Below are 25,167 nucleotides of genomic sequence, written 5' to 3'. Positions count from 1 at the left end.
GTACAAATTATCAAAAACTTTTGTTTACTGCAGATGACAGAGGATTAATGTATTGTGCAAAAACCATTTTTCTTCTTTTAATCACAGCTACCTTAAACTTTGACCTTTTGTCACTGAAATCAAGAGGGCTCTCACATACCTGATGAGGAAGATATCCACAAAGTTTGGTAACTGTAGAAATTAAAAAATTTGCATTATTGTGTGGAAGACATTTTTCTTTTTGTAGCCACACTATGACCTTCACTTTTGCACCCAAAATCAATGGGGTTCTTCCCTTTTCTATGTGCAAGCCGTCCACAAAGTTTGGTAGTTGTAAATGGTGGACATATTGAGTTCTTGTGCGGAAATCAAAGTAGTAAAATCCAGATGGATGAAATAAATTATAATACACTCTCCTTTGTGGCAGGTGGACAATAGTTTACCTGAAATTCTCATGGCTCTAATCAGACATTTTTTTATACAAAAATTAACATGGTGGTCATATATTTGTGAAACATAATCTTACAAACATTACAGGAGATATAACAAGCTGTAACAAGTAAGCAAACAGTGATATATCTACTTATTAGATGTGCAGGAAAATTTATATTTTTGGTTCCAACTTTGCTGCTGCTTTATTGCAAGTATTATTCTTCCATGAATAAATGGCTTCCACTCAAACTAATTAGTTATAAAAATTTGTATTACTTTCAGAAAACTACTGTGACAATAGAATTTCAACTAGCAACAGTACTTTATTCCACTCTACTACTTTTAAAAATTAATTACTGTCAACAAACTGATTTCTAACTTGAAAATACATAACCGCTGATTAATGTGAACTTTCAGTCAAGTCGGAAAGTGAACTTTCAGTCAAGTCGGAAAGTGAACTTTCAGTCAAGTCAGAAAGTGAACTTTCAGTCAAGTCGGAAAGTGAACTTTCAGTCAAGTCGGAAAGTGAACTTTCAGTCAAGTCGGAAAGTGAAATTTTGTTTGCTCAGGTTCCTTCTAAGTCTTTGAGGATGATAATAAAAGTTGTTGCTTTTAGTATCTTTTTCTTAGTTTGTGCTGTGATTATAATTACATGTACATGTATTCTGTTGTAAATGTTTATGTTCACGCATGATGACACAACTTTCACAACAAATGTCCTGTGTTTTATAGTGTTTAAACTATTCAGATAACATAGTGATCAAAACAAGCAAAGTCAGTGATACCTCTGATAAAACAATGGAAACAATGTAAAAAAAAAAGACCAAGCCAATTTTGATATATGTATAGTGATCATCAGCATCCTCAACATCTTTACTCCCTGACAATGAATCAATCTGTAAACTTGATCTAGTGACCTTTGAATTTTACTTAGTTATGGCAATTATTTGAGAGTTTAATGGGTATAGAAATTTAAGACAAATTGATATACATGTATTTGAGATATCCTCTGCCCAATATGCTGCTGCTCAGAGTATGTGCCACTTGAAACCACTGAACAGCCAGAAATATCCCGCCAAGTCAGGAGTTTCAGGATATGTGCCTTAAACAGTAATTGTGTTCTTTTTCAACAATGGTTATCTTTTAGGCATAAAAAGATGTTTGTTTCCTAATGCATATTTTTTAAAAATTAGGGTAAGTAGGTAGTTTTGTTTTTTACAAAAAATAACACATACATATATAAAGCGCTTTTAATACTGGACAAAACCAGCTCAATTACTGTATATACTCGCGTATAAGCCGACTCCCCAAACTGAATAGGTATAAACACTAAAAAGTGCATGACCTGCGTATAAGCCAACCCACAACTCTGTGACATCACATGGTAAGTTCTAAATACATTTGTTCAGGCAAACTTTTATTAAGAAAAATTATTAAAAAGAAATGGTATACACTTGTCTGAAAAGTAATTTATTTAATTTTCTGTTTTCTTATTGCTTCTGCCTAATTTAGATTTGTGTATAACTTGATTCAACGTTGACAAGAATTGAGCATTCGCAAGTTGCTGTAATACAACCTCTCCCTTTTGACTTAATTATTGAAAGGCACAGAAAACTATTTTATAACAGTTACATACAACCCTATTTAGACTACTGTAACACAGTATGGGGTAATTCAAATGATAAAAACAAAGTAAAGCTGGCACATCTTCAAAAAGGAGCATTTGGGCTAATATCAATCCAGAAAGAAAGGAAGGAAAATTTAGCTGGTAAGTTAAAAATATTACCTATTAAAGACCGAATCTGTTTGAGAAAAGCCAAATTAATGTGCAGGATATCCCATAATAGTGCTCCTGAATATTTACAATCACCATTCCAGTATAGGCTACCTGGTAATACTCCCCACCTGTGATCCATGTCTAACAAACAGTATAAAATTATTTCCAAACAAAATAAGGAGTTATTTAAAAAAAAGTTTCCAATACTCTGGAACTCTGCTCTGGAATAGTATTCCAGTTGAGATTTGAAATGCCCACACTATTTCCTTCTTCCAAACCCAATATATCCAGTGGCTTCAGAGATGCAGCTAAAAAAAAAAAATTCCTTTGTATGAGGGCCTCAAGGTAGATTTGTTCTTCGCTAATTGTGTTACCCTCTTTAACCCTTTACCTCATAGAGCATAGTGACAAAGTGCAGCACGCTATAAACAGAACATCTGTTACCAAGTCGACTGCATACGCATAGGCATGCCTGTGAACTGTTAAGCAATGTAGTGTATGTTACGTTTAACAGCAATTTTAACCATTTTACATTTTTGGTACACATTATATGTGGAAAAATTTAAGAGTGAAGTCCGATTGTTATAGCTGTGTAATTATTTTTCACAGAAGAATTTTTTATGTGCTTTAAAATCTTGAGAGAACTCGTTCACCATCATGTCAGTGAGGCCGCGTGACCAACCGATGCTGCCATTTCCCATACTCGAAATTTACATGTTTTTCGTCTGCCTCTACATCACTAAGTCATCTGAATTTGATAATTTATAAAAACTGATTGCTGCCTACATCAATATCATAGCCTTTACCTAAGTTATTGAATCTTTCATAGTTGTGATACTAATCATGAAAACTTCGTAAGTACTGAATGAAAACCACGACCGCCATTTTGGAGAGTGGAGATTACAACCCAGTTACTTTAAATAGCAGATATCGGCCAGTGCATAAACAGTGACCACGTGATCTGACGTAATTGTCATTCGCAGAAATGAATGTAGTATCTAATGGGGGGGGGGGGGGTTTCCTCGAAGGTGGCGCTATGAAAACCAGCTCAAAATGGCTGATATTTACAGCAGGCAACAAAAGGCGCTTCCATGCGAATGGAGTAGAGGTGTCAAAAGACGCTTGCATGAGGTAAAGGGTTAAATAAGGTCATTATTATATTATTGTTTGTTTATGCATTATTGCATTGGACATTTTATATCAGTGCACCAGTAATATATTTTTATTTTGCCTTGAAATTGTAAATACCTAACTCCTTAAAATGTAATCCAAGTATGACAACACAACGAATATCAATACGGTTTGATTCAGCACTCACAATTAGGAAAAAGAACTTATTTACCTAATGGCGCCACTGCAGATACATTGTAGGTTTAAACATGCGCTGAATGAAGTACATCCCTTGGGAGTCGTATCAAGGGCACCACTGCACTAAACTGTAATTATATCTCCAAAATACAATAAAGAAGTTTCAGAAATAATGCTTAGAAAATTATGCTAATCCTGTAAAAGCGGAGTTGTTGTTTGCTTTGATGTAAGTGACCTTATACCATACCTGTCAACTCTCAAGCCGGGAGGAAAAAACCTCCCGATTTTTAGGGTTGTTCCATGCCTACCTCCCAATTTCATATTTCCCAACTGTTGCAAAGAACTCTCAATTATTACATTTCTGTCTTCAATTTTCATTTATCCTTAAAAAGAAAAGTCCTACATAAATAGATATATCGTATGCAATCCATGGAAGCCATGTTCTATTGTATCACCTATGAATATTGTTGTGATGAAATAATTACTAGAAAGAATTTGCTTCTTCAGTAAATAAAATGTTAAGTTTAAACATTACTCACGTAAATTTATGATATTTTTTTTTTACCTCTACATGAATACAAAAATCATAAAATAAACCACAACAATAAAACTGTTGACAATTAATTTCAATCCCATGAATGATCACCACGAATGCTGTAACTCCATATGCTATAGTACCATTCCCAACATAGAAACTTAAGACGAGTGAACACCTGGCATTTTTATACCCTATATATGAATGCTAATTACCATCGTTAAAAAAAAAAAAAAGAATGAAAATACATAAAATGCAGCATATGTGTCCTCAAAAGACAAATTCAGACTACATATGTCTATAGTAAACAATAATAAATGCCTTACAAGTTGACAATAAGGAAATAAGGTCGGATATACAAGGGGAAAATAGTTGTCACATGTATGGTACTGTGAGACTGCCGATTTAGGTACCTTTTGGTTCAATAAAGTTGGGAATCCTTTATTTGCCAATCAATTGCTGATGCTTGCATAACATACAGTAGTGTATAAGATGGTTTCTTTGAATTATGTTTTCACAAAATAGATGAGCAGGATTAACTTTTAATTAGTCTCTCTAGCTTTGTTGCTTGTTTATTTAAGACTTACCTTTAGCTATTTTGCAGTTTGGCCATAGCTGACCTGAATATGAAAATAGAGCATGTCCTAGGGGAAAATAAGGGGCATCACAGAGAAAAACAGTGCGTCCTTTGTGAATTTCGTGCATATTGGACCCATAAGATCGGTCAATATTTAGTGAAAACAAGTTTTTTAAATGCCATGAAAAACCTCCCGATTTTAGGTCCCAATCTCCATATTTTTTATATTCTGTTGCCCTACTTGGATTCTGCAAGGCATACAGGTATGCCTTACACCCCGTTTTACAAAATTAGGGTAATCATGCTAATATTATGGAATAAAAGGCAATTACACAATGATGTACTGGTATAGTTGCCGGTCAAAATTATTTCTTAATACAAGCCAGTTTTAGGGTTTTAATGATTAACTGGCCTACACTGTTGTTGGAAAACAAAAGACAAATCCGAAACATCAAGCTTTCCATTGTGTGGAAAGTTAGGATGTTGTTCAGCCAAAACACAAAACTAAAGTAGATTGATGATGATTAGTTGATGATAAAGAGAATTTTAACATGTAAGGTATACTGGTTATGTGCCTTGTACAATTAAACGTGTACATTTTCATAAATATTTCCTCAGTCTGTAGGATTGCTTATGTCATTGAAAACGAGTAACTTCTGAGCACATGATTCAACGTAAATGAAACAGCTATTAAGGACTAGCTGAAATGTTATCTGGAAGAATGCAATTTGGTCGAAACAATGAATAAAGCAAAGTCTGCATCTAATATGTTTGGGAATAAATAAGGATTTAAATGACACTATGCACACTTTGCACTGTGTAAGTACTGTACATTATAGTTAAGCCTTGTGTGTGATTTGGATTTTTAATGTAGCTTTAACAATTTTTCAGTCATATTACTAAGATGTCTGCAGTGTGGCAGTTTACAGTGATGCCGAAGACATGTAGCATGATGTCCCACCCAGTCACATTATCCTGACACCAGGCCAACCAGTCTTAACACTAACCTCTTAATACTGAGCACCAAGTGAGGTAGCTGTTTGTAACATTTCTTTAAGTCTTTGGTATGACTCGGCCGAACCCACGACCTCCCGCATCCGAGGCGTACGGTCTAACCACTAGGCTACCAGAGCGGTAGTTCAGCCTGGTCTCCCAGGTAAACTCAACTGGCCAGCGAATTATGAAGTCTGTATTTACCTTCATTTAATTTCGTGTTGGAGAAATCAGAAAATATGCACATGCAAAATAATAACAAAATCAATCATTGTACTTTATAACAGTTTAATAAGCCTCAGGACACCGAAAATGATTTTTTTTCTACATGCGTATGTCTCAGGACACAGGCAAAATTATTTTTTCATGTCCCATGATTTACAGCCATTACAGACTTAAAAATTGCCAAGTTTAGACACTGGCCTGTGGATAAGCCAACCCCTCTTCTTCCAGGCCTTTTTTCCCCCTAAATTATTTGGCTTATATGTGAGTATATACAGTAGATACACAAATCAATTTTGGGAATTTTTTTTTAAATTAAAAAAAAAAAAAAATTTCCCTGGGGGAAAGAGTGCTAGGGTCAACAACAAAAAAAAAATGGAATGGTCAGCCAATTGGAAACATATTTTATATTAAGGTTTTGTTCTAGACACGCTGGGATTTCTTCACAGTCCACAGTACCTCCTTACTCTAACATTTCTACATGTCAGTCAGATCTACTTTTAGCCATGTTTCTGGGAAAGGTAATGCCCTCTCCAGCTTTTGTTAGGGGGATAACTTTAACAACTCATAATTTGTTAAGTAAAGTTAAAGATCGACAGCAGATGATGCAGATATTCACATTTCTGGCCCTGAATCGTTTAACAGCAGGTTGAAACAATGCCTACATATTTAACCTTTACTCCCGTAATAAGCAGCATAAACATGAATCCAGGAATTCTCTTGAGGGACAGGGATTGTGAATGGTTCCTGCAGCATTAACTGTTTTTGTTGGGTTTTTTTGTGGGGGAGGGGAAGGGCCAATCAGGATAGAATTGGTTTCAGGAGAAAATTGGGAATCACTAAGCATAATTATACATTTTTTGGGAAATCAATTAGCATAATTTTTACATTTTTTAAGAGATTGTTTCTTAAGGGACAAGGTCCATTATCAGACTTAGACGACTCTATGTGAAAAAAATTCTACCTCCATCAATTACAAGGGATTCTGGTCCCAGTATTTTATTCTCATACAGACGGTCTGCCTTCTGTAGATGATCATTTGGGGCCAAAGGTCCTTCAAAGCTAGGGGGCTCTGGCATGCTGAAAGTCAAAAACCATATGCAATAGTACAAGAACATTCTGTGGAATATTTAAATAAATACATCCTTCTGCTTATTAACCTGGCCCTATAGTAAAAAATAACAAAACCAGGCATGCACATCAAACAAAAGCACTGATGAACAGCATCTTTGTTTCCACTGTTTTGAAGTAGAGAGAGTAAAAGCATGTTAAACTTCACCTGATTCTTTGTATTTTAGCTGTGGATGTAGTCATTTAATCAACTTTACTATGGTTAGCCTATAGCAACTGACCAGGTACTTTCCTGTATTATTTGGTGCCACATTTACAATATCTAAAGACTTTAACTTGACCATCAGGGGCCACGCGTGGTTTAAAGCGTTCTCCGTTACGTATCACTGCCAGCTCACCTCTGTCTGCGTCGGTTCTAGTCTCGGATTTGGCCAATGTGGGTATGTGAGAAAGCTTGCCTGTACCTTCTCGTGGGTCGGTGGTTCTTTTTGGGGTTTTCCCTGGTTCTTCCTCCACCATTAATACTGGCTGCCATGTATAGCCTATCGTGTGCTGAAAAATGGCGTTAAACCCTACAACAACAACAACTTGAACATCAAGGAATAGTATACCAGTTTTTATATATCACGGCACTGAGCAATGCACATGATGGAAAGAAACCATCACCCTATATATTTAAAAATCCAAACAAACAGTTTCCTTAAAATTAGTATATTTATGTTACCAGGACTATCAACATAACTAAAATTTCTTTTATCTTTATCTTGTACAGTGTGAACCCACTAAAACGTGGTAGTTGTGGTCCATAGAACCCAACAGTGCTATAACCAACCAAGTCAGTTAGCTGATGAAAATGATACATTTTCCTAAATTATGGCTGGGGTGGGTGGGTGAGGAAATAAAAGTGGGTGCCACATTTTTGGGATTTAATAAAGAAAAACTAGCCTGTAAAACATTTTTATACAGACAGCTTACATTTGTTTAGTTCAACCCATAATCTGTTAAGTACTGTACCTGTATATAATACATCCATGAATTCAATTATGGATCATATTATAAACTTCATATATGTCTCATATACCATTAGAAAATACAAACAACACGTATATATTACAAAACTAGTAGTCCTTGTTCAGATCTAAAACTGATTGTCAGTTAACAATTCACTGCAACTGCCGCAAGTAGCACATGGCTGTAGCTGTTTACATGCTACATGTACATGTACTTAAATTGGCCTAGATTTTGGTTACCGGGTAGCTGGAGACAGAAACCTCTTGCCAAGCCTACCCAGCAATTGAGGCTATTGATAGGGAATGAAAACTAGAAGAAATTGAAATGTTTAACCAACACTGCAAGATACCCCATCTTTAATTACCTAGACAGCATTTTATGCAGACATTGGTAGCTATCGTAAGCATAATTATTTTCTGCAAAAATGAATCTTTCATGGTACAATATGTGTTCCAGTCACTTAGGTAAATGCAATAATCTATCAGATTCCATTGCTTTTATTGAAATTTTGTGCTAATTTCCTTTGGTTATTTGTTTCTAATGAAGATTCTGCATGTGTTATTGAAGTTACCGGTAAAGGACAGCTTTGGAGGACCAAACAGATGTCTATTTCTTATTGCAGCAGCAACATCAAATAACTGTAAAACATTGATTAAGACTGATTTGTTTTCATTTGTTTAGTATTTATACAGGAGTGGTGTTGCAGAGGTGATCAGTTTTCTTTGAAGTTTCAGCAAAACATTTTTTTCTGGGTACATTTTAAACCAAAAGGAATTAGCTGTTGTTTGGTTGACTGAAGCAGCTACTTTTCCTGCTTTAAAAAGTTGGTCAATTGTAGCTAGTCCCGGTAGCATAGATAGACCAAGAAGTAGATCTCTGTGTTAGTTCTGTTTTTGTTTTTTTTGAAGGAGTTTTTTATTCATTTTTGGGGTGATATTTCTGGTGGTGAAGTGATACTGCCTTTCATGCATGTGTCAGAATTTGTTTTTTTTTAATTAAAAAAAAGGTCAACAGAATACACAGGCAACATTCATACAGAATTCTGAATTATAAATTTAACACTTTTCTCAAACTTTCAAAGACCACAAACATAGATTTCCAAGACCTATTTTTGCTAACAAGTGGAGAAAACAACAAATGCAAAATAATACAATATTTTTCAATGATGAAATGAAACTGAACGGGTCATCAAAAGAAAGAAACCAGGAAAAACTCGACTATATCTGAATCTGTGTGTGTGATTTGCATCTTTAACGAAGCTTTAACAATTTTTCAGTCACATCGCTATGATATCTGCAGTGTGGCAGTTTATAGTGATGTCTAGCACTGGGGCATAATGCCGAGTGCCAAGCAAGGCAGCTGTTAGTACCATTTTTGTAAGTCTTTGGTATGACTTTGCCAGGGATCGAACCCACAATCTCTGGCATCTGAGGAGGCGCTCTAACCACTAGGCCACCGGAGCAGTCACATCTGAGTCTAACAACCTTGGACAATTTTATTTGTGATTATGCAAATGTTCAGGTTTATTTCAATTTTCAAAGACTTTTAAAGATCTCAGGGTAATCTGCTCAATTTTCCTAAACTTTCAAGGCCTTGAAAGTGCTACTTTTTCCCCAAACTGTCAAAGACCTTCAAAGACAGTATAAACCCTGACAGGTGTTCTGTTCTGTTCTGACAGGGATTACAGAAAATATGAGTGTTTTCAAGGATTTAATTCAATGATTGACAAAAAGAGGAATTTTACTTACCATCCACATATATAAGTCAGTCAAAATAAATATATTAATTACGAGCGAGCAACCGATAATTCGATGCTATTTCGTACAAAAGATCCATTACGAGATAATACAATATCCTGTTGATCTCTGCTACTTGAAATATTTTTTTACAAAATGCCGAGATCTTTTGGACAGCAAACAGTACTCAGGCCAGATGTCAGAATAAGCAGATTATGATGTAACAATACACTGTTAATGTGGTTGGTCAATATGAACAATGAATTTGTTTATCTAATAATACATAAATTCCAGTGCATTTTATATCAAGTCTGTGGCTTCCCTTCATGGTGCCTCAGAATTTCTTCACTCCAAACTGAAGTTGTATACACAAGGTTAAACAACCAACAATGTGTGTGTGTGTGTGTGTGGTTGGGGAATTGCCAGATGGTATATTTTGTTACCAGTAAGGAAAATTAATTGCAATTTTTTACATTGGCAAAGCCAAGCATGATCCCTGAATAAACTTTTTACTCGCTAGTTTTTAAACTTTTATGAAGAAAAAACTTTTTTCCTGTACAAGATAAATACACGTATAAGAAATTGCATTGTCACGGCATGATCTTATAACAGAATTCACTCTTTCCTATAAATGATAATAAACTTTTTACATGTTACTTTTCATACTTTTAATAAAGAAAGAAAAAATTCTGTGTATGAGAAATGTATATGAATATGAAATTTCAGGAGCCAAGCCACAACCGTGTTATATCTGAATTTGTGTTATAACGGAGTGTGCTATAGTGGGGTCACACTGTATCTTGTAAATGGATCTTTCAACTATTACAGATTAGGAGTCCATAGATACCAGTGAATACTGCTCTCCTGAAGCAACAATTACATCCTAATAATGTGTCATCTTCAAATTCAAGAGCTACTGGTTGCACATTGATGCAAGAATTCAACCATCAACCTCCAGTGGAAGCAATCATCAGTGCAGAACAAGAAAATTACCTGAACATTCATCATATGCATTTTCTATGATTACTGTAACATTTACAAGAAAGGTGTACAGCTACTGCACTGTGTGATTATAAGCAAATGATGAACTTGACCAACCAGTTCCCCAAGCTACTGACTGAAAGCTGGAAAGCTAGAATGCAGCTTCAACTCACTAACCATTCTAATCAACATTTAGTTACATATCTGATGGCCTAAAATATCATTTTCACATGATGGTACAGCAAACTCATTTACCTTTAAAGGAATTTAAAAATGTACTATCAGCACTAAATTGGTACTGTTGTAGATTAGCTATTTGAAAGGAATATGACAAAGATTTCTTGCTTGGGTTCTATCGAGTTGTCCTACAGGTTGCATAAAACCATCCTTTTTCAAATGAAGTGATGCATTACTGACTGTAATCTACAATAGAATCAAGATTCCCATACCAATGCACCAAGCCTTTATTCTACAACAATCACTGAATAATTTGTGATATGTTTTGGCTCTGAGAAGCCAATTTCGGAGGTAAAATATGTTTCCTGAACAATACTTGCAATGCATTCTACAGTTAGTCTGTACTTCTGAGAGAGGGACTGTTATAAGGTTGTATGCAGTGGCAACATGCACAGTGGAAAGAATGTTGGAATACCTCTATGCTACATTCATGTACTGTGACTGAAATTTAAAAGAAAATGGTGATTATGGAAACTATGCACTATCTAACGAAGACAGTTGATGAAATGTCCCATGTGCTTAAAAAACTAGTTCAAACAACATTAGATTTAGCACTTATCAAACTAAGAAAAATAAATTTTGCCAGATTAAACTATACCAGCTTCCAAATGTGGAACGAATTATAAAATATAAAAAAGTCATAAAAAGTTATCAGATTGTTTTTTTCTTCAAATTTACCTTTGAAGTCCAGAAATAATGACCAAGTGGAGCAAGCAGTCTTTTGAGAGGTGTGCAGTTAAGTAAGACAAAACTATGTACTCTATAGCCCAAAGTATACCCATCAATTTATACACAGCATAAAGGGAATTAAAAGTCATTTTAACAATACCTAAGATATACAAGATCTGCTTTAAATAAAAAAGGATAACCATGTGAAAAACCTGGGACATTCTTTAATTTGAAAATCAAGCCTTACGCAAAGTGTGAAACTGAAGATCAAAATCTTACTCGATCACAATACCTTTGTAGTTTTACCACATAGCTGGGAGTCAGATTAGAGTGATCTCCCCTGGATACAGGGATTGGTGTCAAATTCTCTCCATGCTTCTGCAGTTACTTGAACAGAATGCACACTTTGTCAGCAGGAGGCAATGTGTTTATATGATCAGATAAGTACTACTGAAGAATGGTAAGAGGTGGAGGGAGTTACTTTACTTTACCCCAGAGAAGGTCCATATCTGGTCTCACAAGGTATGTGAGGCAGATTCCAACTTGAGAGAAAATATAGGCTGGTGTAGTGACACATCATGTCCAAGCCTGTATTTGTATTAGCATTTGTGTTTTGATGCAATAAAAGTTTTTGTTTAATATATGTTTTCCTTTTCCATAAGATAGATTTAGTTCCTAAGTGATATTTCTCAGTTTTCCAGCTTTAGCCAGATAAGCCCTTGGCTTGTGAAGGCAGCACTCAGTTTGTTTTCAAGTTGACAATCCTTTTAATCAAGCCATGAATTTATTGCTTGTTCCTTTAATGAATTTCATGGACAGAATGATCAAAGTGTTACTTACAAAAAAAACTAAGTCTCTACATATGCACCTGTATGAGAGAGAGAGAGAGAGAGAGAGAGAGATTGTAGATGTCAGGAAAGTAGATATTTTACATTTGATAATGCATTTATTTCAGGTGACAACAGTCATACCTATGCACTAATGGTGATGCAGGATGTAAAGACCATGGAAGTAGTACAAAACAGTCATGTAGTGATTTATTTTGTAATATTATGGCTGTATTGCTTGTTGTCAATAAAGTAATAACTATCCCATCTTTTTCAATTTTCACTGCCTACTACATTAATAGACCTGGAAAAATATTCACTACCTGCTCTGGTGAATTTTTAAAAAAATTGTCTATAAAATATTGAGGTTGGTAATTTTTTTTGCAACAAGATTTTAAAAGCCAGGACCATCCCTGCTAAACCATAATAAGCACTGCATAAAGAGGCAAACAGTCTACTGTCAAAATAAATATTTCCAGCCCTTTCTAACTCTTGAGTGTTGAAATCATCCCTAATATTCTTCTGTGAGAACAGGATTTTCAAATTAACCAATGATGCAGCCATATTTGATTGGCACATTTTTCTTCTATTACCAACTAGACATAACTGACGTCATCTGGTGAAACCCCATGTAAAAATTTCAAGATGGCCATCATGACAGCTTCATAGGATGCAAAACTGACACCATTTTCATTTAGGATCTTCAGTAAAAAAAAAACATGTCAATATGGTCATCCAATCAGAAGGATAACAAGATTTTCAAGATAGCCATAATGTCAGATCAACATAACTTTGTTTACAATTTTCTGTTCAGGAGGAGTATTAATAATATGATTTTCAAGATGGCTGCCATAGAAGCCATATTGCATGTCAAATTGAAACCAGTTTTTATGTTCAAATATCATAAGAAGTGATGGCAGGATTTTCAAGATGGCCACTATCAAGGTGGACATAATGGCTGTCAGATCAGCAACATTTTCATTTGGCACCAACCAGACATCACAATAAGTCTTTTGGTAAAAACTCCATGTTGTTATAATTTTCTGTTCAGGTGGCATAGCAATAACAAGATTTTCAAAATGGCTGGTGAGGTGTCCATATTTGATGTTAAATTAGCACCATTTTCATTAAGGGGTATTTGATCCATCCCATAAGTGACTGGTTAAGTGAAATTGCAATGATGGTAAAACATCCCTAAAACAGTCACTATGTAATACAGTTCACAGATGCCAACCTATTACAGTAGAACCTGTCTTGAAAGACCACCCCTTCTGCCAAAAAATAATGGTCTCTCAAAACAGGTGGTCTCTCATAACAGGTCATAACTTTATGTAATCAATAACTCTGTGCATGGAGATCCTGGTCTCTCAAAACAGGTGGTCTCTCATAGCAGTGGTCTCTCAAGACAGGTTTTACTGTATCATGCTTATCAGAAATCTCATGGCATAAATTTTTCAGAATCTTGGCAGTATATCCTGAATATACAACATGTTCATTAAAAATAACAAATGTCTGCACAATCATATTGCATCTTTCTAAGAGTCTATACATACCTGGATGCAGCCAGTAATAATCATGGTCTAATGGGAATAAATTTATGTATCCATTCCTGCAATTCCAAAATTTTCAATTCCTTAAAAAATAATAACCAGAAACATAAGTTTACCATGCAAATTATCTGCATCTTTCTTTTTTCTTCACATCTGACACCACTGTTCGCCATTAACAGTCAAACTAACTGGCTTCTTGTTATCGAAAAACTATTTCCTATGCACCAGCCTACATACTGGTACTGAAGTACTTTTCTTACTACCTGTGTCCACACAGAAAATGTCTGTTTGAAATTAAATCTTTAACAAAACGTAATCTTTCACTGAGTTTCCTCAAATGAGAATGATTTGTTAAAAATAATTTTGCTAAATCCTTAATGGCTGGCACCTTTGCCCACAATCTCTGCAGACTGGCTACATAATAATTATTCTGGTATCAATATGGTCATTCTAATACTAATCAAACTTCTCTATACTGGTCACTTCTATAAAAAGGTTAATTTCTTTTGGTTCCAAAAGAGTATAGTTTCAGGGAGTTATCATGCATGTGTACTACCTGTATGCTACTGGTTCTATTGGTGATGGCAGCAGCCAAATGATGAGTGGAAGTGTGACTATGCAGGAAATAAAGCTGATACACAGTGCTCTTTTCCAACTGAAAATAAAAATAAAAATACTAAAGTCTATGTTTGCAAAACATACATTCTGATACTTATTCATTTTTACCACTAAACTCAAACTGAGCCTACTGACCAAGTCCTAATAGTTATGATTGTCCAAGAGGCTAAAGTAAAAATGTTAATTTGATGTGGATTTTGTCTTTTATGATGTCCATTACATGATCATGGTTTTAGGTATCAGAAGCGTGATAGTTTCTATGACATGTCCTGTGGGTTAAATAACTGGAGGGGGTGGGCAGAGAGGATAATATAGTCCGAGGGGCAATTATACTGAATGAAAGATCTTGTGAATGAGTGATCTTGTCCACTGTCTAGAGGGTCTCGTTATTCCACTGTGATGGTAAGTTCTATGTAAGGCTTACCTGGTACAAGTTGATGCAATAATCACCTCTGTCTTTTTCAGACTGATTATGAGACTGAAACTGTTACAAGCATACAAGAAATGGTACATAAAATGTTGCATCTCAGACTTAGATTCAGCATTCAGGGAACAGTTGTCAGCAAATAGGAGTACATGAACAGCAACTTTCTTTAACTTTGTATTCACCTGTTGTCTCCTTAGATTGAAGAGCTTGCCATCAGTCTGATATCTGATATTAATCCCAGTATCATCTGTCAGCATGGCAGAGAACATAATGATTACCACAGTTGGAGCCAACAAGCAACCTTACTTGACTCCACTGGTGACTGGGAATGGTTCAGATGACTCACTGTTCTCCATGACATGAGTGAGCATGCCATCATGCAACTGCTGAACCATTATGATGAATTTCTCTGAGAAATTTTGACATGTTCCTCAAAAGTCCCCCACGAAAGACTGTATCAAAGGCTTTGTTAGGTCGATAAATGTAGTGTATATATCAGTGTTTTCTTCCTGGCATTCTTCTTGGAGCTGACAAGCTGTAAATACATTGTCTATGGTCCATCATCCTTTTCTGCAGCCACCCTGGCTCTCAGGCAGAAGCACTCAATTGATGGGCTATACAAGGTGATTCAGCAGATTTCTGTTGGTTTTGTTGGCTATTCACAGCAAGGAAATCCCTGATGGTTGTTCCAGTATTGCCTGTTCTACTTCCACTGGTACAAGTGGGCAATGGATGCATTGTTGTATTCCTGGTGTATAGTTCCTTCACCCCAATAAAACCAAAACTCATTTCAAACTCGGAAATGTATTTAAGCTGCAATATTTCTGATACATGCTTTAACAGATTAATTACAGTTAGCAAGTACTGTAGTTGGCTGATCTGTGAGATAAAGACCCAGAAAATGTTGTATGTGCATGCAAAGTTAAAACATTACTTGACATTATGGTTGACAATAGGCTAAATCTCAAGACTTTCCATACTACAAAAAAGCCAGCTTTTTAACTAAATCCTTGTGAGTCATTGTACAAAGAGCAATATTTATTTGCCTATGTGACTGATGTTATTCATTTGTAACCATGATCAATATAACATTGTGACTGTTTGGTTTTTAATTTCAAACCTCACCAATTTCTGATTTTTCACTCGAACATTTTCTAACTCAAAACCTCACCAGATAAATATCGGCACTTTCTTAACCAGGAATGTGGCCTCACTACTGAATCTTTGCCGACTGTTAGGATTCTATGGTTTAAAAAAGTAACAGAAAGAAATGAAATCAGAAAGTTTATAAATTCAAGAAACAGATTTCTTAAAGTCAAAAAGTGAAAATTATGCAGGAACTGACAGTATTGTCAATTAAATCTCAAATAATCCTAAGCATTCTATCACAAGTCCAAAAGTAGAGAGTGTTCCAATTGAATTCCAATATTGAATGTACTGATGTACCAATATGCTTGAAAAGGTTGATATAAATACAGTCTTGATTTATTACAATGATATAATCTAGAATGTCTTTGAATGAATTTACAATAATAGCGTTTAAGTCTTAAAAGCCAATGAACACTTTGTAATTCCAAACAGTAATTTCAAAATAAATGAGTCCTATCAAATTATATCTGAACACAACAACAGAAAATAATTCGAGAGACTGATCTTAACAAAGGAATTAAATAATTTTGTCTACTTTGGCCTTGTAGAAAAATCTAAGACACAATAAAATGACCAGATGTGGGTCATGTTCTCTTCCAGAACATTCTAAGTCTGAAAATAAGGATAGACCTTAGCTCAAACAACTTATTTCTAACTCACACACAGGACAAAGAGCAGGTACACACCAAAAATATATCCTCAGTCATATGCAAAGATCAAGTGCACAATAAAAATTATATATACATAACACCTCCCTTCATAAAGACTATATACATATATATATATATATATATATATATATATATATATATATATAAATAAAATAGAATAGAGACAAACACTCATACATATAATTATATTGCTATAAAGGATATACAATATATTAATTTTAAAAAATAAAAATAAAATAAAAAATTATACAATTTTATATAGTGCATTGGCATTAAGGCCATCAGGATACAAAGTTATCTAACTTATGAATCCAAGAAGTTTCTTTTATGAGTCTATTCAAGTCACCATGCACAATATCTACTGCGATGAAAGAAAGCAATTTCCTAATATAGATCGTATAATTAATAAATATTATAGTCTCCTAAATTTATCAAATAAAACCAGCGTAAAACCACTTTTAAAAAATAAACCTTATCTCGCTTATAGAAGACCCAATAACTTGCAAGATTTTCTAATTAGAACTAAACAGACAGAAAATAAAAAAATGATAATTTTTCATCATCTAAATGTAACAGGCACTGGTGCTCTCAATGTGCAAACATACGAGAAAGTACTTCTTTCAGTAGCGCTAATACAAAAGAGGTATTTTCTCTACATGATAACACTAACTACATATCAACTGATGTGATTTATTTGATAACCTGTAAAAAATGTAGCATGCAATATGTTGGACAAACACTTCAACAAGTTTCTAAGAGAATGAATAATCATCGCTTTCAAATAAAAAATTATAGAGATCCTCAGTTTTCCTCTAATATTTCAATACACTTTAACACCACTAATCACTCTCTACTTGATTTTTCTATCATGCCAATAGATATTGTGCCATGAATATACTCATAAAAGAAACTTATTGGATTCAAATTTGTCATTGGTTCAGCAAAATAATTTGAGCAAAATTTTGATAATATCCATACCCTAAAACTGCATCTGATTCAGTTACTTTTTACCAACAAGCACTGGGAATTCTGAGATAGCCTTGACCTTAGCTTCTAACAATATGTCCTAAAAATGCAACACATGCATGGCAAAACTTAATTTTTTCTAAATTAATTGTCAATTTGCATCACCAATTTTATCATTTTTGATCAAAGAATCTCCAATGATTTCCAAGTGATCTTTCCAGGTATGGTCCTAGATGAAGATGTTTGGTGAGGAATTGAAAATATGTTTCAAACACAACATAGATTCAGAAAATGCTGTGGCTCATATGGTTTTCTTTGCACAGAAGCTGTCATCTAGGATGCATATATGCTGATAAATATAGGTTTGATCAAGAGCACTCAAAAATTTAAAGTTTTTGAATTTTTAATAACTTGGTGTTTGCATAGGTTTACTATGGGAACTGAATTAGTACCCTGAGTCCCATAAGAACCTGTATTTAACAAAGGGAATTGATGTGCATACTGTCTGTATGCGCTTATAAGAAGAGTCCAACAACAAATTGCACATTATGTGCCATCAGATCTGGGTCTGTGCAGTTTGTTAAGAGTAATCAGTAGAACAAACAACATAGACCCTGATCTGCTGGTGCATTATGCTCTGGCAGATTAGGATCTTTGTCATCTGCAGTTTGTTGTTGTTGTGTTGTTGTAGGGTTTAACACCATTTTTCAGCACGAGAGGCTATACATGGCGGCTAGTATAAATGGTGGAGGAAGAACCCAGGAAAACCCTGGAAAGAACCACTGACCCATAAGAAGCTACTGGCAAACATTGGCTGAGCCTGAGACTCAACTCACGCAGACAGGTGAGATGGTAGTGATCGATAATGGTGAGCACTTTAGAGCACTTGGCCACTTACATGTTGAGTCAAACTGCCCCTCTGAAGTTTGACTCAACATGTAAGTGAGCATATATGGTAGTAAACTTCTTTAAAACTTTACAATCAGCAAGTTGTAAAAGCTATATGCTATCTTTTGGCATCATTAATGAGGTTACATAAAAAACATTTCTTCTGCATATGTGTGACAATGTATTCCCTGAGGACCCTTAGCAGAAATTGTGATGTCTATGCCCCTTTCAATAGAAACATGTCACTGTATATACTCTCTTATAAGTTGAGTCTAACTGCAAATGAGAGACCCTCATCTGCCATCGCACAATGTGCCATGAGATTATTGTCTATGTTGAATGTGCTACCAATTACTATTGACAAACTGCAGACTCAGATCTGAGATCTGCCAGCAATGTATTATGTTGCGGCCAATCTGCATCCTCACTCCGTGCAATTTGCAGTTGGACTAAACTTATAAGTGAGTACATACAGTGATTACAAGTATACCTATATCGTTAATGTTGGCACGGTAACAAGGGTTAACCACTGAACTAATTTTTAATGGCTAAATATATTGATTACCTCATGGACTTTGCTGGTTGCTTTGGTTCTTCATGTTCAACATTACTAACTGTTTGCAATGGACGCCTTTGGCGTACTCCTTCAGACATTTTCTTTCTTCTCTAAAATCACTCCTATAATGAAAACCAAAAATGATTATGCAAAAAAACTCATCCCAAATTATAACAAAATGAAAACAAAAATATCTTTAAAAATTGTCACATTTTCTTAGACAATATACTATTTCTTAGAAACATGGAATCAAGTCGAGTGTTCTCTGATAATAATGGTTGATAGAAGCAATAAAACAGTACCACATTTCAAGTATGGGCATTTTGTACTGAGGTTACAGTTACAAACATGATGTGGGTATTCTGTATACAAGTCCACACAAAACAGAGAATTTAACTAGCAGTATGCAATAACACAGATTTATCCAATATTTTCACCATTACTTTATCATTTACCCTTTGGCACCTCCCCTCAGAAAAAATTACAGCAAATTCCATGAAATGGCACACATACACCCTCCACCAGCTTGGCACCCCAGGTCAACAACCATATCACCTACACCTTAAAATGGTCCTGACCCTGCCCACTCCATTTCACATGTACACGATACCCCCAAAAAGATCTGCAAATACGGAATGATTCCAAATTCTAAAACCTTTGTGGATATCTGCAGAACAATCACCATCATAATCCAGAAGTCTGAAGCCTATATCTTAAACAGAGGAGGTGTTATGCAACACTATTCCTGCATACATATCACACTGCGTGTTTGGGCAGATAATCTAACATACCACACCTCTCATTTTTTGAAAAGCTGGAGGATAATTATGTACCATAACCATCTTATATGTTCCACATATGCCAGAAACGTGAAATAAAATCAGTGATTAATGCCAAAACTAAACTGAGCTAATTTATCTAAATCTGATCTACATCCATACTTACAATTTATTATAAGACAGGAATAATATCGAGGGGCTTTATATTGAAGGAACCCTGAAAAACATACCTTTTATATCTGATCTAGAATATAGCTCTAGGTTAGACTCTTACAATACAATGCTAATTCTATTCTAAATATTTTAAAAGATTAGCCTATACAGTTTTCTTAGTAATGTTTGTAACTTTCAGTACATCAAAATTTGTCTTTTCTTTAACTTCATGATTTGCATAATCTTTATAAACTTTATCACAGGGGCAGAAAAATATTAATTTCAATTTCTTTGCTCAGGACTGATTTCATCAAATCTCATTAAAGTTCAGGCTCCTAAAACTTTGGTCTGACAGAATTTGAAAAGTACTTACTTACAAATAACAAGCCCTAAGTACAGTCGTACTTAGTTTACATCTTTTAAGAGGGAGGGGCTTCAAAAGAAAGAAATTGTACCTTAACATTAGATGGGAATGGGCCAATCATCAAGGGAGGGCTTATGATGAGAGATTTAATGTATTGAAAATTGGACAAATGTCAATAAAAAGCTATGAAACACATCCTATCTTATTAAACATTCCTATGAGTAATAATAATTGTCAGCCCTTTTTCTAACCAGTGGAATTAAGGGGTAATGATCTGTCTTATTCAAAAGTTAAAACTAAATTTGTGTTGAAATATGCCCAGAAAACTAAAGATTGCAAAACAAAAAAGTGACTAAAATCAGTTTTTAAGCAGAGTAGCCATCTTATTTATGCATATAGATGATTTCCACCTCACCTTTTGATTTGGAAGTTACCTCTGATTTGGAAGCTACCACTGCCTGAAAACAACTGAAGAGTTATGTCCTAGTAATCTATACTCTCTACCACAATTTTGTTTGATCCATTGTGTCCCTGAGACACCTTATCTTCATGCACCTGGGCCCTAGTTCAGTAGTCTGCAGCACACACTAGGTACTCCAAGTAGTTGGAGTTACCTATGACATCTCCCTCACAGCTTATATATTTGGACATGTATGCTTTAGTGTGAGTGGTTAATAGAATATGAGTGACATGCATTCTTACTCAAGTCACTGATAATTGATCCAACTGATAAACTGTACTGATTTAAGACATCAAATGACTTTACCCACTACATGTACATAATTATTCACATGGGTTGTTGTATGTCCCAATGTGAGATGAAAAAACAAACTAATTACTGCTGAAATATTGTTTTAAATATTGTTTTAATCCTAAAGGTACTGATATCCACAGGAATAGTTAGACAACTGTAACATGATCTGAAGAATAATATCCAAGGTATTCCAAATTATTGTTCAATTTATTACAACTCGGCAATAACAAGATGTCCAGTAGCTGAAAGTGAGTGGTGGAAATACTGGATGTCACATTAGCACCAAAACCAAGCAGACATCATCAGAAGTTTCATTTTGGACAATAATTCTTCTTCAAAATATGCAGTGATAATTTGAAAATAACTTGATAGTTTTAATAAAAATTGCTATTTTGTGTATTTTAGTTTCTTTGCAATTTTTTCCAAATGGAGATGTAATGTTCTGCTATTGTGACAGTGCAACTGCAGTTTGCCAACTGTTTATAAATATTAAAGGGTCTTTGTTGAACTAACTCACTGCCATTTGCTATTAGAGAACTCCCTTGCCCAGAAAACCAGCTGGCTCTTGTGAGTTGCCAAGGGCCTAATGTCCTGCATAAAACAGTGCAAAACTTAAAACAAACAATGGACCATTTCAAAATTTTAAGGCAAGATTCATCAGAATGTCTGCCAAAAACTATCTATCTATCTATCTATCTATCTATCTATATATATATATATATATATATATATATATATATATATATATATTTATATATAAAGCATGATTGACAATAAATCCAACAAATTCTCCTTGTGAGTGGGGGTACAATATATGTCATTTTTGTTACATTTAAATCAAAATATCTGAACAAATCATACCTTGCCTGAAAGAACAGATATTACTCATCTGTCTGCCACAGTAACACGACTATGAATAGTAGATCAAAAATAGTTGAGAACAAATTATGAATCCAATATCAGAAAATTCAGTTTGACACCATTTACAAAGTCAATGTTGGAAGTCCTATACTGCGGGATAGTTCCTAAGTATTTAAATTTTTAAAGCTTTTATTTTAACAAATTATTAACAATGCAATATTTCTTTAATTGTGTTATGTATATTTAATGAGTATTATCTGTTGGCTTTTCTTAATGACTCCATGTTATGCGCATCCATATTTTGTATCTGACCTTGTCCTAAATCAAGTTCATAGTGTACCTCACCAGGGACATTTATTTTATAAAAACAGAATACATAGCTGAACTTTTCACTAAGATCGTGTATTAAATATTCAGATCATTTTTAATATAAACATATTTATAAGTTAAAAGATAGTCTAGAGTTGGACCTTAGAAGCTTCTAAAATGGAAAATTACTTTAAGTTACAGTATTTCCAGAAAATGGTAACTGCAAACTAGGTCCTGTAAAGGGGATATAATCTTGCTGACCTAAGAATTGCTCATTCTTGTCTAACATTGAAAGCGGAATCATTTTTATTGTTGTGTTCAGTTTTTGATTTGGATTAATTTATTCAAATTATTATTCACTAGAATTACAAAGTGCTGAATAATATTCTTGGACTGAACAATAATTTGGAATTATATTGAATTCACACAAGGACATTTTTGGATCATATTATTGTGCTACATCAAAAGACTTAGCACATCATCACAATCTAGAGACCACTAGTACATTAGCATATTTGAGACCACAGGCACATGAACACATTCTCTATTTGAACTTATCTAGAATACTTTTGGGGTTCAACTGGAACTTTATACATTCTGACATGTGATAACTTTTAAGATTATCTGGGAATTAACTCACAATACTGTAAGTTCTGTTTTAAGTTTTCACTTTGTATTAAATGGAAATAAATTATTTGTTCAATTTTGCAAGACTTGTTGGTTTTCACTCTTTTCTGTTACTTAGTTAAAGACCAAAGAGTGATAACACTTACAAATCTTCAAATTTATTACTGAAAATACAATGAGAAAATTTTGTTTTGATGTACTTTTTTGAACTTGGTCAAATATAAAGTTCAAAGACAGACAGCCTTTATTGCTATCCCTATCTTATTCAAAAAGGGAATTAGGTTGCACACATTAATGAAATAGCACCCAATTGTTCATCACTGTTATTAATAATTACAACTTTCAAGAATTTATACTCGCCTTTGTTTATGCATATATTTTTTAAGTAGCCTAGTTTTCATATAAAAATTGTTATAAAGTATTTCTATAATGATGTACACATACACACAGAGTCAGGATCGATCAATATCCATGTTTCATTTGTTCACGTGAATCATATATGACTGATGCTTTGGAATTTACAAATTGCAAACAATGGATTTTATTCCCATGAATACTCAAGATAACATGTTCTTGCAAATGTTTAGCTTAAATTTTTTGCATAAACCGTCCTTTTATCAGGGATGTATATAATGCAGAAGGAGCATTACAAATTTGTTAGAAATATCTTAAATACAACTTAATAAAAAATCATACAAAAATAATAAACGTTTTGGCAGACATGGAATCTTAAATGAAATTATTGAATAAAGTAATCACTTTCATTGACAAATAGACTCCTTTTTTTAAAAGCGATTTAATGGTCAGAAATTACTAGGAATACATTTGTCATCTTAGGATAATAGTAGATATTATGAAACACATCCCCATTTATTACCATATAAATATTTAATTCATGATTATACAGAGCGATATGAAGAAAAAAAAAACAACTGGAAACAAACAAGTCCATTCCCGTGATTATTTGAATCCATTCAGTAGACCAATAAATTATTTTCCGCCTTTTTTTCGGGTTTCAGAAGGAGAAAAAGTAAGTAAACTACACTTTGGTCTCCTCTTGCACAGATTTACCACAGGGGCTCGTATCATTGCTTACAATTGACCTTTCAGTACATGCATGACAGGTTAAATTGTAAGCAACGATTCGAACCCCTGGTGATATTTACAACATAATAGCTGCATTTTTAGTATCTGAGCAATGTCACCATCAGATTTACGCAAAATCGTATACCGTATATGTTACGATATACTGTACTAATCTCTCTATTATAGACTGTCCTTTAGTGTTGAAGAATATTATAGAAAGTTTGGAGTTCAATGCGTACCATTCAGTTACAGTTACATTATAACGCCCGGAAATGTTATCCGGAACTTTTAACCTTTCACATCTTTCATTGATGCTCTCGATTTAGTTCTCTTACTTTTTAACGTTCTTAAATGATTCTCATAATTTATAATGAAGACAAATAATGCAATTTTATTTTTATTTTGTTGTTGTTTTATATTGTCCGCGTTCTACAGACCGTTACGAATAGCGGCAGTTAAGGTCAAGGTCGTTGCAAAATTTGCCGAGGAGACAGCATGGACCTCGCACCTGACAGAGGAGGACGGCATTCTCCAAAGTACATAATAGTGTCAATAATGTGTTTATCATTGTAAATCTAAGGAATTTATTGAGGCTTTCGAAAGCAATTTATTCCATGTTAGATTAATCTGGCTTGTAAATAATTTCTAAATTGAGTTACTAGCTCAATAGTATAGCTGTATGGTTGTGGTATCATGACGTACGTGGTTATCCCCCTTTTAGCAGCGGGGGACCACCCCCCCCCAGTTTATAAAGCTCAGATATATTTTGCAAAAACAATCATTTATTAAAGAAACTTTGAACCTGTATAAAATAAATTTCATGTTTGTGTAAATTAGATGTAATATTTGTCAGTATTTAATAATAATAATAATAATAATAATTACATTTCTGTTTTTGTACAATAGGTTTTCCTACATGTTAGTCCTACAGTGTAAGACATAGCACATGTTGCTTTTGTTTTAGTGTTGATGCCCAAAACGTAAATATCAGCGTCAAGGTCTTACATGTAGGACCACCATGTCGGCCAGTTCTGCGCATCGGGTAATTCTGCGC

General features: G+C 34.3%; 2 protein-coding genes across 12 annotated transcripts in view; one reads left to right on the top strand and one right to left on the bottom strand.

Annotated features, from left to right (window-relative positions):
- LOC149804997 (adipocyte plasma membrane-associated protein-like) overlaps window positions 1-24,411 on the bottom strand; it is a 53,915-nt gene extending 29,504 nt beyond the window's left edge. The window contains exons 1-4 of one of the 5 annotated variants that reach the window (XM_089946422.1): window positions 24,353-24,411; window positions 19,190-19,302; window positions 14,462-14,560; window positions 6,788-6,903 (exon numbers count right to left, since the gene is read on the bottom strand). In XM_089946422.1, the coding sequence (XP_089802548.1) occupies window positions 6,788-6,903; window positions 14,462-14,560; window positions 19,190-19,278 (304 nt within the window). In that variant the 5' untranslated portion in view covers window positions 19,279-19,302; window positions 24,353-24,411. Of the gene's footprint in view, window positions 1-6,787; window positions 6,904-14,461; window positions 14,561-19,189; window positions 19,303-19,835; window positions 19,855-20,891; window positions 21,126-24,258 lie in introns of those variants that run through there. The other 4 variants (XM_089946421.1, XM_089946424.1, XM_089946420.1 and 1 more) reach the window with 4 other exon arrangements.
- Window positions 24,412-24,582: 171 nt separating this feature from the next.
- The window catches only part of LOC149804996 (lysosomal cobalamin transporter ABCD4-like), a 103,199-nt gene continuing 102,614 nt past the window's right edge, over window positions 24,583-25,167 (top strand). For all 7 annotated transcript variants that reach the window (XR_016417369.1, XR_016417365.1, XR_016417368.1 and 4 more), the window contains exon 1: window positions 24,583-24,649. Coding sequence is in view for 3 of the 7 variants with exons in the window: in XM_089946393.1 (XP_089802519.1) it covers window positions 24,609-24,649 (41 nt within the window). In the remaining 4 variants the exon portion in view is untranslated. The remainder of the gene's footprint in view (window positions 24,650-25,167) is intronic.

The sequence above is a fragment of the Sinohyriopsis cumingii genome, chromosome 2, assembly GCF_028554795.1.
Source record: "Sinohyriopsis cumingii isolate HCF-2022 chromosome 2, ASM2855479v2, whole genome shotgun sequence".
Classification (NCBI taxonomy): Eukaryota; Metazoa; Mollusca; class Bivalvia; order Unionida; family Unionidae; genus Sinohyriopsis; species Sinohyriopsis cumingii.
This window is presented reverse-complemented; position numbering and strand designations above follow the sequence as displayed.